Here is a 16,927-nt window from a genome sequence, read left to right as displayed (position 1 = left end):
ATAGTAGTGGTATCACCACCCTTCTACCTTCGCAAGCCAAATACCCCAGAATCTTTCTTCCCTCTTCCCATCTCTCTCAGATATCTGATCAATTCTATTAATTGTATATTTGTAGTAGCTCTTAAATCCATTTTTCCTTTCAATTCTTATTACCACGTCCTTGATCCAGGCTATCTTTATCTCTTATCTCAACTACTACACACAGTCCTAATTGGTCTTCTTGCTTCAGGTGTCTCCCCATTCCCTCCCATTCTAAATATCATCCCAAGGTTGATTGCTGAAACACATTTGACCATGTTAATCCCTGTTACCCCCCTGTAATTGCTACCATCAATCTACAGGTCAACTTCTCAGCTCCATGGCAGGACACTCAAGGCAGGCGGCACTGCAGGGCCCACCTACTTCTCCAGACTTGCCTCTGACCGCGACCCCCTCACACTCCAACTCACCCCTCAAAAACACCGAACAGCTTATTGGCCCTGGCACGTTATGTCACTTCATATTCTTATTTATTTACTCCACAAACACTAACTGGACAACTACTATGAACCAAGCACTGTGCTGGGCACTAGAAAAATAGAAGCAAAGAAAAAAGAAAAAAAAAAAAAATTCTTGCCCAGAGATTTAATCATGCTGACCCCTACTACCTCGCTTCTTTTAAATCATCCTTTTGTATTCAGCCTGGGTCTCACTTTCACTAAGGAACCTCCCCTAAGCCCTTCTCCTTGCCCCAAGGCTGGACTGGATAGTTCTTTTTAAGTCTTCCACTATATGTAATTCTATTCAATAAACTGAAACAGAGTGCTTATGCAGCTTTTCCCACCATCCTTAAATTCCTTGAAGATGGGGGGCCCTGTCTTATTTGCATATTCATATTAATTAGCGCAAAATATGCACATTCAATTGTTAGATGAACTGACGAAATCTTTACAGAGAACCTCTTATGTGCCAGAAAGCGTGCTACACATTTGACACATACATTTTCATTTCATTCTCTCAATTCTATGAGCATAAACTGCCTACCTTACCACTAGCAGCCATTATTATGAGTATTTGTTATTATACAATAGATATTGCCATCTCCATTTTATAGGTGGGAAATAAAGTACAAGGTTTATCACAAAAATGTCACACAGCCCAATAAGCACATGCAAAGAAGCTCAACATTATTAGTCTTTGGGAAAATGTAAATCAAAACTATAATGAGATACCATTCCACACCCCCTAGGGTGGTTATCATCAAAAAGCCACATAATATCAAGTACCCGTGAGAATGTAAAATGACGCAGCCACTTTGCAAGAAAGTCTGGCAGTTCCTTAAATGCTTAAACACGGAATTACCATATGACCCAGTAATTCCATCCCTATACATATACAGCCAAGAGAAATAAAAACATATGTCCACAGAAAAACTTGCACACATATGTTCATGACAGCATTCTTCATAATGGCCAAAAGGTGAAAACAACCCATATATCCATCAACTGATGGAGGAATAAACAAAATGTGGCATATCCATACAATGGAACATTATTTGGCCTCAAAAAGGAATGAAGTATTGATACTATGACAACACGATGAACCTTGAAAACATTATGTTAAATGAAGGAAGCCAGTCACAAAAGACCACATATTATATATTATTCCATGCACATAAATGCCCAGATTGGGCAAATCTATAGAGACAACAAGTAGATTAGTGTTGCTTAAGACGAGGGGGAAGGAGACAAGTAGTGGGGAGAAAACAGAAGAGTGATCACTAAAGGATACAGGGTTTCTTTTTAAGGTAATGAAATGTTTTAAAATTGAGTGTGGTGATGGCTGTACATATCTGTGAACACACTAAAACCCACTTAACTGCACAATTTAAATTGGTGAATTGGTGAATTGTACAGGATGTGAATTATATACTCAATACAGTAGTCCCCTTTTATGTGAGGTTTTGCTTTCCATGGTTTTAGTTATTATCTGTGGTCAACCAAGGTCTGAAAATAGGTGAGTATAGTATAACAAGATATTTTGAGAGAGATCACATTCATATAACTTGTATTACAGTATGCTATTTTCTTATTAGTAATTGTTGTTAATCTCTAGTAAGAGATGTCTAATTTATAAATGAAACTTTATCACAGGTGTGTGTGTGTATATATATATATATATATGAAAACACGTGCTATATATAGGGTTGGGTACTATTAGTGGTTTCAGGCATCCCCTGGGGGTCTTGGAACATATTTCCCACAGATGGGGAAACTACTGTAAAGCTATTATTTAAAAAAAAATTTTTAAAAATCGTGGTCACGCAGCAAGCAGGTGAGGCTGCCAGGCAAACCTGGGTCTAACTTCAAAGTTCATGTTATTTCTACCACTCCCACACTGCCAGACGGCCAGGACTAAAATCCACATCTCTGATTTTTTACGTTTCAACTTTATAAATTTCAAATGACTGACATTTTATTGCAACTCAATATAGAAAGCTAGAAAAATTATCAACTTTATAATAAAAAGTCAAAATTGACTATTTCAAATAAGATAAATGTACCTGAATTAAAACTGCAGAATGTGTTAAAGCATCATTCAACATCGTGAGCACATTTGAGGTAGGAACTACTCCAGGATCATGACCCCAAGATGTTATTAGCAATCGATCATAATTCTATTGAAAAGAAATTAACAGGTAAAATGGCATTCAGAAATAAGGAAAATATTCAGAAGTTATCTAGCATACTGCTCACACACACACACACACAAACCATCCAAACCTCACACACATACCTGAAATATATCTGGCAGTTTCCGAAGTCTTGTACCTTTGGACAATAAAAGGGATGGTGGTCCTTGTCCAGTGATATGATAAATGTACAGTTTAAACCACACAGAGCTGACTTCTGGGATAGCTGGTCCAATATGCTACAATCATAAAACAGTTAAGATAAAGTTAAAATAAAGTGTTACATAAGTGACCGAGAACAGTCTTACAAACAGCAAATCCCTTCACATAAATGTTAACCGCAATTATCCTCAAGAAAATAATTTTAAATGTTTCATTAAAATAGTTTCAATTTTATACTGGAATTAAGAAATTATGTCTTGTCACTGCAATTAAGAGAATGCACTCTGGAGAAGACTGCCTAGTTTGGAATCTTGGTTTTACCCATCCAGCCATATCACCTCAGGAAGGTTACTTAAGCTGTCTGTGCCTCATTTTGCTCAATCTATAAAATAGCAATAAAGAATCTACCTCAAGAGGATGTTGTAAGGTTGTTCAAAAAGCTTAAAACAGTTCTTGGAATATAATAAGCTCGATATTAAAGTATTGACTATTATTATCATCAATCACATACAATTTACACAAGAGGAATCACCCACCCTTCCATCCATTTTATCATTTATTCGGTAGCATGGATTCCTACCATGTCTGGAGGTTGTGTTAAAGAATAGGAGAGGTTGGAGGGCTGTGCACAAAGAATTATTTTAAAAAGGTTAGTTAGATGCAAATCTCTTGTTGAATACTAAGGACAAAATTGGTGTGAAGACAGGATCCTCACTGAGGCAGCTAGAACACAGGCAAATTAACTGTGTACAAGAATCCCTTCCTTTCTGCTACATCATTAAACCCTGCATTGTCTAGGAAACCAGGTAAGATGCAGCACTGAAGAACAGCAACATAATCCCCACTCTGAAAATGGCACAGGCCACAACTTCCTTGTTAAGTATACAAATGAATGCAACTGATATATATATTTTTTTTAAGTAAAAGTCCAGGAGGAATTTTCACATATAAATTATACAGTTAACCAGAGTTCTACCTTTCAAGCACCATCTTTTCTTTTCAGCTTATTCAGAATCGCAGCCCCCCTTCAAAGACATTTAATTTTTCCTAATTAAATTTATCTTATCCCTCAAAATGACGCCAGCTTCCTTTCTGGAGCATCCTAAAACATTCTCTTTAAAATATTCTGTACATGAATAAATTTTAATCTAATGTGTCACAAGTCACTAGGTGATACTTATATAAAATATACCAATTACACTCCACAAATTGAACATATCATCTTACAAAGGCATAAAATACAAAATTGCTTTCTATGATTCAGTGATTTTAATAGTTGGTATCTGCGGATAGAGAAGAAAACAAAACTGACGGGACTGATGACACTACCAAGTGGATCTTCCAAGTAGGTCTTTACCTGAGGGGTGCAGCTGCTGACAGGCCGGATTTCATTGGTGAGGGGAGCCATGGAAACAAGCAGCGTGTAATTTTTGTTTAGAACTCTGCTGCAAGTTGCAGGGTCCAAACCAAGAAGGCTTTCACAGCGTAAGAGATCCAGAGGAAAACCTGAGTTATGATCAAGCACACACAGAGAATAAAAGACTGACAGTGTGAAACAAAAATGTTGAAGATGCAATACTGATAACTGACTTAAGATTTTAAATTTTCTTTTTAAGGTAGAGTAACTCTATTAAGAAGTACCAAATTTCCTAGGAGACCACCAAGACACTTTAAGATGCAAAGCTAAAATGTTTTATTCTTTGGTCTAGACAGATAATCGTCTACTTCAGGTTACTTTTTACTGCAACAAGATGTACTTGTTTTACCGTACTTCCTCTCTCCATCCGGAGCCACTCTACAACAGTGGCATACCGTTGACCCTTGAACAGACGAGTTACAGATGCTGACAACTTGCACAGTCAAAAATCTGTATATAACTTCAGACTTCCCAATGACTTAACTACTAATAGCCTACTGCTGACTGGAAGCCTTACCAATAACACGAATAGTTGATTAATACATATTTTGTATGTTATATGTACTATATGCTATATTCTTACAATAAAGCTAGAAAAAAAAGAAAATCATACGGAAGAAAAAATATATTAAGTGGAAGTGGATCATCATAAAGGTCTTTTTCCTCATCTTCACAGTAAACAAGCTGAAGAGGAGGAGGAAGAGGAAGGGCTGGGCTTGTTGTCTCCAAGGTGACAGAGGTGGAAGAGGTGGAAGGGGAGGCAGGAGAGGCAGGCATGACGGGTGTAACTTTATGGAAACACACTGTAAGTTCCATCTAACTTTCTTGTTTCTTAATGTATCTAAAAATGTCTCTATACAGTACCAATCCTTCTTCCGCCATCTGCTTTAGCTGCAGTGTCTGCATCATAGAAGAATGCACATAAGTCAAAAGCAGTCTTGAATAATCAGAATCCTGCCAGATGGTCTAATGTCAATTTATTTTCCGGCACTGCTTTTTCTATGTCTTCCTCATTGTCTGGCACTCATTTGGAAGCACTCATCTCCATCAAGGTGTCTATCTATTAGCTCTTGGATTTCTTCAAGACCCATCTTTTTTTTTTTTTTTTTTGAGATGGAGTCTCACTCTGTCACCAGGCTGCAGTGCAGTGGCGCCATCTTGGCTCACTGCAACCTCTGCCTCCCAGGTTCAAGTGATTCTCCTGCCTCAGCCTCCCAAGCAGCTGGGACTACAGGCGCGCGCCACCACACCCAGGTAATTTTTGTATTTTTAGTAGAGACAGGTTTCACCATGTTGGCCAGGATGGTCTCGATCTCCTGCCCTCATTATCTGCCCACCTCAGCCTCCCAAAGTGTTGGGATTACAGGCATGAGTCACCGTGCCCAGCCAAGACCCATATCTCAAAATGCTTCAGGCCGGGCACAGTGGCTCATGCCTGTAATCCCAGCACTCTGGGAGGCCGAGGTAGGCGGATCACGAGGTCAGGAGATCGAGACCATCCTGGTCAACACGGTAAAACCCCGTCTCTACTAAAATACAAAAAATTAGCCGGGCATGGTAGCACGTACCCATAGTCCCAGCTACTCGGGAGGCTGAGGCAGGGGAATCGGTTGACCCGGGAGGCGGAGGTCACAGTGAGCCAAGATTGTGTCACTGCACTCCAGCCTGGCAACAGAGCAAGACTCTATCTCAAAAAAAAAAAAAAAAAAGCCCTTCACTCCCCACCTTTTAGCCATATCCAAAATCTCTTTCATTATTTTCTAGATTAGCTCTGTTGTAAATCCTGTGAAGTCAGGTACAACATCTAAACAGTTTTCTCCAGCAGAAGTTTATTATTTTAGGCTTGATGGCCTTCACAGCTTTTTCTAAACAATGATGGCATCTTCAGTGGTGTAATTCTTCCAGACTTTCATGAGGTTGTATTAGAGTTCTCTTCCACAGCGCAGACAATCCTTTCTATAGACTACTGTGTGTAAAAAGCCTTAAAGGTCATTATAACCCCCTGATTTAGAGGCTGAATCAGAGACACTGTGTTTGAGGGCAAGTAGATCACTTCAGTGCCTTCAGTGTTCAACACATGTGGGTTCTGCGTGGGTTAACCAGGACCACTGTCCAGTACCAAAAGAACTTTAAAAGGCAGTCCCTTATTGGCAAGGTACTTCCTGACTTCAGGGACAAAACATCAAAGGAACCAGTCCAGAAAAAGGGTTCTTGTTGCCCAGGCCCTTCTGCTATATAGCCAAAAGACTGGCAGCTGGCATTTATCTTTTCCCTTCAAGGCTCAGCAGCTTTATAGATAAGCGCAGTCCTGACCAGAAACCTGACTACATTTGCACAAAACAGTAGTAAGCCTGTCCCTTCCTGCCTTAAATCCTGGTGCTCATTTCTCTTCCTTACTAATAAATGGCATTTTTTTCCAGAATAGGACACTTTTGCATGCATTAAAGACCTCTTCAGGCAGATATCCTTTCTCCTCAATGATTTTCTTAATGGTATCTGTATTACTCCATTCTTGCATTGCTATAAAGAAATACCTCCAACTGCATAATTTATGAAGAAAACAGGTTTAATTGGCTCATGGTTCTGCAGGCTGTACAGGAAGCAGAGTGGCCTCTGCTTCTGAGGAGGCCTTAGGAAGCTCACAATCATGGCAGAAGGTGAAAGGGAAGCAGGCACATCTTAACATGGCCGGAGCAGGAGGAAGAGGGAGATGGGGAAGATGTACACACTTTTAAACAACCAGATCTCATGAGAACTCACTATCGTGATGACAGCTTTAAGGGCGGGTGGGGGGGGGGGAGTGTTAAACCATAAGAAACTTCCCCCATGATCCATTAACCTCCCTCCAACACTGGAGATTACAATTAGACATGAGATTTATGTGGGGACACAGATCAAAACATACTAGCATCTGGGAACTCATCTGCTGCCTCTCGGTCAACAGAAACTGCTTCTCCTGCTATCTTAACATTTTTTAAGACAAACCTCTTAAAATTATTAAACCATCCTTTGCTAGCATTAAATTCACCAGCTTAAGAGAATATTAATTATCTTTCATTTGCTTTGTCATGACTTTGCTTTTTCTCAAATCATATTAGAGTCTATAGGTATGCCTTTCTTATAGCAATCCTGCACCCACATAAAAGCTGCATTTTCAATATGAGAAAAAAAAAGTATTTTGCAAAAAGTGCAATGTTTTCATGCCTGTTGGCATAGATGTAAAAACAGTTTCATAAGTTTCCTTCTCTTATTTAACAAGCGTCTTTTACACTGGATTTACCTATCTTGAAATGATGGGCAACTGCAGCTGCAGATCTCAATCTGCAGTACATACCAGGCAATTCAACTTTTTCTTGTAATGTTACTTTTCTCCGCTTCTTGGGAGAATTTCCAGCGTCACTAATGGCTCTCTGTATGGCTCCCCTAGTGTTATTTGAGGTTTATGGTACTGCACTAAATCAATGAAAAATATGAGAGAACCACGAGAGATCACTTTTAACTGCAATAGGCAATTTAACGTAAAGACAAATTGCTCACTCAGAGATGACCAGCGTCACAGGGCATTTTAAGCAGGTATTCAAGTAGATACAACACTTGAGCTCACCACAATAGCAACAAGAGATACCTACAAAATTATTACAGTAGTACCATATGTACTACAGGTAATTGTATGCAGTTACAGCTTAATACTATATCTTTCCATTTATTTACATTTCTCTCAACTGCAATGTCGCTGTGTGATCTGTAAATGTATGCACTAAGTTTTGATATGTTGGAATGTTTTATAATGGATCTGTATATATTTTATGGTAATAAATGATAAAATAGACTAGTATCTACATATATTTTATGCATACATGACATATGTAACTTTTCCTTAACTTCTTTGACATTTCTAGGCTATGAGGTTTGTCTGCAAGTTTTTTCAAGTTGTCACAAATTTCCAAAAAATGTTCCAAAATGTTTACTCATAAAAATCAGCCCATAACTGGACCTGTGCAATTCATAGCCACGTTGCTCACTTGTCAACTGTATTACGAAAGCCTAAGTGCCAGGAGAAGCTATGTGCTTCTCTCCTCCAGTTTCTGATCTCTACAAAGAGAATCATAGCCAAGTCCTCATTTTAGTATAGGGGCAAGAGCTCCTCATTTGGAAATGTGTACCCTAGATTTCTGGTCCATAGAGCATGAACTCACTCAACATACAACAGATTTTAAGCATTCTTATTCTTAATCCTTTTGAAAAATACCAAATCCTATTGCTCTCTGAAAGGAGATATTTAACATTAAAAGAAACTTCAGAAGATCAAGGTAGCTATATCCTCCTTCAAGCAAGAATACATCTAAAAATATAGATATATACATATAATGGCCTCCTGAAAATGCCTAGAAGCAATGAGCACAACTAACACCAGTATCTTGGTCTCTAATAGCAATCCCCAGTAAAAGAAATTAGGCTCCTAGGACAAATGGCTGATTCCAGGACTGAGGCAGAATAAATACACAGTAAGATGCTATTGCTTGGCCAGAAAGTAACCAAATAAACCAAAGCATGCTGGATGATTCAAAACTTAAAAAAAAAAAAAAAAAAAAAAAAAAGAATTGCTTAGGTGAGAAACCTGGAGGCATGTCATAAGGAGAAAGGAGACAGGAGCAAGCTTAAAGGAAATCCTCATGGCAAAATCTGAGAAAACTGGGGCACAAAAATAATTGAGAGACCATAACGACTAATCACAGACTACTGAAAAGATAAGAATTCATAAATTCATACAGAGAATACGAGAGAATGCCTGGTCACAACGGTTAAATATGGCAGAACTGCTAAAGTGGGAGAGAAATTACCAATTTCCAACCATCAAAGTACAGAATGGTTCAGGCAAGAACCACCAATGGATTCTAAATCTAGGAGGAAACACGGATGAGGAGTGGGATATCTGCATGGTCTCAAAGTATCTCCCCACCGACTGCTTATCAGTTGTGAGACAAAAAAAATAGTTGACTATACAGTGGAAAAATCAGATAATGCATTAACTGGGTGATCAAAATTAACATCACCAATGAAGGGTAGATGGAAAGCATGGGGTGTGAGGAAGTGGGATGACAGGGTGAGGTATAGGATAGCAGATCACAGAATGTTTAACCATAAGGTCAGCATATTTTCTGGGAGGGGTCCTAAAGGAAGGGCTACATCCTGGCTTAGGTTGAGGGTGAGTCAAAGTTCATGGGGCTGGAAGAAGGAGAGAAGCTTAAACAAGCTTTGGCTAACAAGCATTTTGTTCTGATTGATAATTCAGAACAGAACAGGCAGTTCAGCCCACTGCTTATGAGGCAAAGAAAGGGAATTTGGAGGATCTGTTTCTGACCTTGTCATAGGTGAACAGAAAGGAGTGGGGAATTCACCTGTGAATCTTATCTAAGTCATACGGGGAAAAAGTGGGTCCTTGCACTAAGCCCCTTCCCAAAACACAAAAGGGTGAAGGGATGTCTTAACCTTCAGGCAAAATTCAATGTCAAGTATAGATAATACTTAATGTATACTACAACAGGGAAAGTAGGAAGTCTAAAGACTTCATGGTGGTTAGAACACGTTTCTAATAGCTTGACAACTGTGATTGCTTTCCTACAAATGTGGTTTAATTTCTAAACATTTCCACAGTACTAGAATGCCAAATTATAAACAGTGGTTTTTATGTCTGACTTACACTAATCACAGTTAAACAATGTCCTTTTAAAGACAAAGATACCTGGGGGAAAAAATCATGCTTATAAAATGAGAAGAAAACAGACCATGCATCGCTTTTATTTATAAGCAGTGCGCCGTGCTATTTAAAACCAAGGGATTAAGGACTCTTAGAACTAAGAAACTAGTTCCATGTATAACAGAGTTTGCTTGTATAATATCACAACGCTTTTCCTTTATAGTAGATAACAAGTACTACATGATATACTCAAAGTATAAATTATTAGTGACATAAAAAGAAAATTCTTTTTCCTCAAACAAGATGCTTAAAACACCAATACTAGAGGATTTCTTTTTTTTCTTCTGAGACAGAGTCTCAGTCTGTCACCCAGGCTGGAGTGCAGTGGTGTCATCTCAGCTCACTGCAACCTCAGCCTCCCAGGTTCAAGCAATTCTCCTGCCTCAGCCTCCCGAGTAGCTGAGATGACAGGTGCCTGCCACCACACTTGGCTAATTTTTATATCTTTAGTAAACATGAGTTTTCACCATGTTGGCCATGCTGGTGTTGAACTCGTGACCTGCCTGCCTCGAGCTCCCAAAGTGCTGGGAATACAGGCATGAGCCACCACACCCGGCAGAGAATTTCTTTTCTAAAAAAGAGTAAGGTTCAGTTACCAAGCCCAGTACCTGCAGAAAGCAACATTTCTCAACAGGCTGAGCATGAAGCCTTAATGCCCTAAGATATCCTCTACATAGAACGAATGACCTTTTCCATGCATTGAGAACGGTACTAATGTGCACCATCGTTAGAAAAACTGAGAAATAGTCATGCCAATCATTTCCATGTTCTGCAATTCAGATGAGGAGCTCAGCTAAGAAATGCTGGTAGCAAAAATGAAATTTCATAAGTAATTGCAGGTTTGGTCTTAAGGGGAGGCATTCATCAAATTTAACTTTGGAGACCCAGCAATTATTCTAAGCAATTAAATCTCCAACTAGGGTCAGGAACAGTCTATAACATTAAACCCACCTTAAAGGTTAGGATTGCACAGGACCATTTTCATAGAGAATAGGTTTAGATTTGCCATTTAACTTACGTCATGACACACTGACTATTCATGGGGAAAAAGTTTAGCCCAGCCCAGACTACTAAGCAACAAATGTTTATGGGTAAATGAATACAAAGCTTAGCGTTCAAGAGAAGATCATATAGGGACAGGGCAATGGAAAAAAAATCAACAGACACAGATTCAAGTCTTACATTCCTGGCTCTTCCATTTACTAATAATATGGGCTTTGATGACTAAAACACAAGCAGAAGATTTAGCTAATACAAACTCCAATTTCTTTATCTACAATCGGAGTTACACTTCACTGGTCACTAGTACTCTCTAACGTTCTCAAATTCTGTGATAGGCAGGAAAGGACAATGTATTTCAAGATAGCTTTAACAGAATATTTCAAATCATCTAATGCATTATCTCCATAAATCACTAAAAAATCCCAGAAATTCCAGGAGTTTTATATCCAAAGACAACTTCAAGACTGTGCCACTCACCACTGCTTTATCATATGATTTAGTATTTATTAACCAAAAATGGTTATCCATCAACAAATGCCTACCAGTAAGTGCTTCAGACTCTTGGCATTTGGCAATTTAATATTCTCAGTTTTAACTATGTATGAATGATCTCAAAAAGAGCCCCGGTATGTAACAATTTGTAATTTTTCAGATAAGGCATATTAAGGCTGCAGTAGTGAATCACTTGATACCAAGTGAGTCTAGCCTCACTCAAGTAAACTACCCAGCAAGTTTGTTCTCACCTATGTGACAGCTTGTTAAGCAACAGCTGAATCCTCCCTCAATTTTTAAAATTGAGCTGAAGAGAAAGCCAGATGCTAGTGAGAGAATAAATGAAAATGGAGATGATTAAGAAACTGCTGTTCTTGGCCAGGAAAATAGTTTTTAGGTAAATGAAACTAATCAAAATTAAACGTTATAGTGGTATTGAGGACCCATGAAGCCCCAAGACACAACTCTTGTGAATGTCTAAGAACTTGAGCCAAGTGCTCATGCAGTGGTGCCCAAGCCTACCTGAGCACTGGAATCATCTTTTAAAATACACACATTCCTGAGTGCCATGCCACACCTCAAAACCTACTGAATCCAAATCCCCATCTGGGTAGAAATTCTGACACCATCAATTCAACTAAAGTTTGGGAACCCCCAACTATCACAAAACTGAGAGTTCCCAGTAGGGCAACAGCTCCATTAAAGTTCATCAATACCTTAAAATTGCCGCCACTTCTTCTACGCTTTAAAAAGAATTACCTATTTCCTTTTTAAAAGTAAAATCTTTTGGTAAGTATTGCAGTAGCATTTGAACAGAAGGCTCCTCTTTATTCTTTTCATTATGATGGAATCTTTAATTCTTGAAATTTTATGCTTCCTACATTAACTAAAATTTTGCCCTTGTTCACCCCTCAGAGCTGATGCCTGTTCTAAATTCCATCCAGCTACTTAAATAAATTAACACTCTAACACTTTTGTAGGTATTGAACAGATTTAAATACTACAAATGTTAGTGGCACGTGAGAAAAGTAAAATAAGGTTAAGAAACAATTAACAAGCAAGAAATTCACAAAACAGGCCTCTAGTTATAAATTCAACATGCTATCTACACAAAATATGTAAGTGATGATTATATAAGTGAGCATTATCTGTTTAATTTCTTAGAAAAAAGTTTCATATGATTACGTCTTCAAAATTAAATATATTTATCATACCATAATTGGGTTGGTCTGGCTGTGCAGTTTGTGCAACTAGATCTTTGTTATGACGCAGAAACAGTATTGTGTTTCTCAGAGTAAGTGCATGATCAAAATATCTCTGTGCTTCTCCTTCACCAGTGCTCTGAACCTAAACCAAGAGAAAATAGATTTTTGCAACAAAAATACCACTTTTATGCCATTCACTCTAATAATCATATAATAGAGATATAAGACATTATTCAAAAGTAGTAAATCAAAAATTTGCCCAGGCAATACTGAAACAAGTTATTAACCTCAGTCTTGGTTGAGTTCCCAATTTTACTACATCTATGAAGACAGAAATTACTTCAACTAAGACTAACAATTTTAGCAACTGAATAATGCTAAGTTGTAGCATTATATGTTACGTGTTCCATATGTTCAAATAGAGTGCTTAAACAACTCTAAAACCCGTATTCTGCTCCATCTAGGAAAGTACTTCAATCCAAGGTCACCAGTTTTACCTATAATTCTCATCACTTTGTTCACAATTCTGTATTATCAGTTACAAGAGACACTGGAGACTGTGATTCAACATAGCTGTTCACCATTGCTGAACACACAGCTTAAATTCACTCAACAAAGATTTACTTAGTGCCTCCTATGGACTATGACCTCTCTAGGAGATAAGGATAGAGTAATGGACAAAACCCCTGCCTTCACTGGCCTTATAGTTCAATGCATGCTCTTCTGAATAAGTCACCTTTTAATAAGTAGAGACACATATATCCCAGAAACAACACAGAAAATGGAATGATAGGTCTACCAACAGGAAAATAACTAAATCAGATTTGCTTAAGTTTAAAAAATCAATCTTAATCAAGATCAAACTACTTAAAAAATAGCTAAGAATCCACTTTAAAAACTAAGCCTCAGACTGAAAGGCTTTCCCAAGAATTACTTTGTGATGAAAAAGAACATAGATTTATGAGTGAATAAAAGAGCAGAAGTCATCTTGCATTTGCTACATTTGATAAAAGACTAGCTGAGGTGAAAAAAAGATAAAAATCAGGAAACCAGAACTTGAAATGTGCAGTAACATGGTAAGAAATTTATTAGTAAAAGATAATATACAATAAGAAATGGGGTTAACAAATAAAGAAGCATGAAGAAATAAATGGCAGTATAAAGGTAAAAGTAAAAGAGACCAATTAATAGCAAAGAATTATCTCACACATATTTCTGCACTAATAAAAGTAAAAATCCTATGGAGTAGGAGCAGTGAAAAATGTTAGTCTTTTTTTTTTTAAGATATAAAGGAGTTACAGAATCACCACAAATTCTCTGAACAGCACATTTAATATACAAAGTTCATCATAAAGCACAAAAGGCACCAAAAGTATTAGTCAAGGAACAGATTAGGCACACAAACTATTTGAATACAAAGAGGACAGAATAAAATATCCGAAGAATGAAAAACACCAATAAAGGGCAATCAGATTTATTTAGAGCTAAGGAAAACTAGGGCTGTACTCACGGGGAAAAAGGTGGTTAAGAGCAAATATGGCTGAAGTCTTCAAGATGCTAAAAGGGATAGTGAGAGCGGACATAAATATGATACCCAGGGACATTGTTCCAGATTCAAGGTAAATGGAACAAAAACTTCAAATCAAACTGCTTAAGAGGTGATCTTAGAGAGTCATACCAGAAAAAAAATTGAAAGGCTATTTTAGAAAAAATTCAACTTAAAAAATTACAGACTAAAATTTCTATACCCCATTTCTTCATTATCTCAAATTATGTTAAGAATTAGATGAGGTAGACATATCACTTTAAAAATCACAAAATCAATTCACCCACTCAATATGTTTAAGTCTAAATGACTGTCAGAGTACTAAGTTGGGAAATGAGGTAGGAACGAGCAAGAATACACCAAAAGCCCATCCAAATCAACAGACTGTATAACCGGCATTCTATCAAGCAAGGAAAGATTCCAAATGTCCTAACATCCCCTAACATGCAATCTGCATTTACCTTTTCTAGTTCTATAAGAAAGCTGTCCAGAGACTCATCTGAGAGTTTGCCTACTTCAAACATTGTGACTGCATGACTTTTCAAGTTCTGAAAAAAAGAAACAAAATATTAAAGTTCTACTTCTCCCTTTTTATGCTAAGCATAATATCTAATATTTATATTATCCTTTCAAATATATTTAAACTTAAGGATCGGGGGGTGAGGGGCTAATTCTTCCAATTACAAAAGGACCTTCCCTGAAAGGTATTATACTCTCTAAGTCAGTTGTGCTTCGGGAATAAATGTAGTACTTTAAAAAAGATATAAAAGCATTAAATTATTTTATATCTAGTATTTATTTTAAACACCTTCATATTTAAACAAGAATTGGGCTTACTGGTGAAAGATTTCCCATCATTAAGAAGGCAGTAAGAGTGGAGTCAAACAGGAATGCGATGCGCTTCGTGTGTCCTGTAGACAGACTCAGGCTGCTTACACTGGCTGTGTCAGCTGAAAAACACCATAATTTAAAACCAAGTAAATGGAAATTATTCTTTGCTTACCATTTGGAGTGAAAGTATTTCATTTCAGCTTTATTTGATAACCAGAAAGTATATAATTTTAAAAAGGAACTATTATAGTCATAAGAAGTTCCAGCCATACCTATTTTGAAGCACAAAGAATATTAAAAAGCATTTAACTCTAGGCCTTGTCCACTATGCTGTGTTTCCCTTTGGGCTTAGCCTCACTATTCTCTTGGGCTGAAATGGCTTTCCTTCCCTGACCAGCTGGTAGGCTCTTCTTCATTCTTAGCTCAAATAACATCTTCTCTGTGAAGGCTTCCCAAACCTCTCTAGCCAATTAAGGGTCTCTTCCTCTTTGCACCCTACAAGCATTATAATTGGTGCCCATGTTGTTGTAATTTGTTTGGTCACATTCCCTTCTCTCTCCTTAGACTTAATTCTTAGAAGAAAGGTACCATATTCTTGTCAATTGTATACACCTAGGACTTAGCACAGTGCCCAAAACATAGTGAAACACTCAAAGACTGCGTATTGAATAAAATCTAAAATAAAATTAGAAGGTAACCGTAAGAGTGTATATTTGGACATGTGCCGTACCTACAGACAGACTCTATGTTAAACTGAGTTACTGCTAACCTGGATCTTCTTGACTATTGGTATCAGTGTCAGTTGCCGACGAAGCTTCTTGTACAGGACTCCTACTTTCCCCTCCATCCCATGACAAGAGCATCTTCTGTGGATCTAAGGTACTCCTATTAATGAAGAATGCATTTGCTTTTTAAAAATCATATAAATGACCTTATATTAAAATATCTACTGAAATTAAGACTTAAATTATGAACAATCCATCAAAATCCAGTCTTACATTCAAGCCCAAAATTAAGATGCAGCCCAAAAATGCTCTGCCTACATACAACAAGGGTTCTTAACTAAGATCCACAGATAGGCTTCAGGAAATTCAAGAACCCTTCAAGATTTTATGTAAAATATTTATTTGCTTTTTTTCTGGGAAAAGGTTTCTTAGTTTTCATAATATTCCAAAAAAGATCTGTAACACACACACAAGATTAAAAATCACTAATATAAAGGGCTCACCTCAACTGACAGGTTGAATAAATAAAATTTCTGGGCCAGGTGCAGTGGCTCACACCTGCAATCCCAACACTTTGGGAGGCCAAGGCGGGTGGATCAGTTGGGGCCAGGAGTTCGAGACCAGCCTGGCTAACATGGTGAAACCCCACCTCTAACAGAAACACAAAAAATTAGCTGCGCATGGTAGTGCACACCTATAGTCCCCACTACTCAGGAGGCTGAGGCATGAAAATCGCTTGAAACGGGGAGGTGGAGGTTGCAGTGAGCCGAGATCGCACCACCGCACTCCAGCCTGGACAACAGAGAGAGACTTTGTCTCAATAAATAAATAAATAAATAAATAAATGTAAAATTAAATGTCTTTTCAAAAGGAAACTCTAATATCTCATACTGAATAAATTTAAGTTACTTTAATCTGTTTACAGATGGAACATTCTTCCATGATGAATGAAGTTGATCCAAATTAATTACTTGTCCCTTCTTATGGGCAAAGCCCAATCGGCAATACATTGAAACAGCATTCTGAAAGGAATATAAAGGAAACTAATTAGCATTTAAAATAAACTAGACATCAGAATATTTGTAGAGAAAAAATAGTGTAATAGACTAACAGCGATT

General features: G+C 37.6%; 1 protein-coding gene across 1 annotated transcript in view; it reads right to left on the bottom strand.

Annotated features, from left to right (window-relative positions):
• FAM91A1 (family with sequence similarity 91 member A1) overlaps positions 1-16,927 on the bottom strand; it is a 47,460-nt gene that overhangs the window by 13,428 nt on the left and 17,105 nt on the right. Inside the window, exons 11-18 of the mRNA XM_024251272.3 lie at positions 16,719-16,831; positions 15,854-15,969; positions 15,091-15,203; positions 14,715-14,801; positions 12,717-12,849; positions 4,191-4,339; positions 2,776-2,910; positions 2,543-2,656 (exon numbers count right to left, since the gene is read on the bottom strand). Coding sequence (XP_024107040.1) covers positions 2,543-2,656; positions 2,776-2,910; positions 4,191-4,339; positions 12,717-12,849; positions 14,715-14,801; positions 15,091-15,203; positions 15,854-15,969; positions 16,719-16,831 — 960 coding nt within the window. The remainder of the gene's footprint in view (positions 1-2,542; positions 2,657-2,775; positions 2,911-4,190; positions 4,340-12,716; positions 12,850-14,714; positions 14,802-15,090; positions 15,204-15,853; positions 15,970-16,718; positions 16,832-16,927) is intronic.

The sequence above is a fragment of the Pongo abelii genome, chromosome 7 (genome assembly GCF_028885655.2).
Source record: "Pongo abelii isolate AG06213 chromosome 7, NHGRI_mPonAbe1-v2.0_pri, whole genome shotgun sequence".
Taxonomy (NCBI): Eukaryota; Metazoa; Chordata; class Mammalia; order Primates; family Hominidae; genus Pongo; species Pongo abelii.
This window is presented reverse-complemented; position numbering and strand designations above follow the sequence as displayed.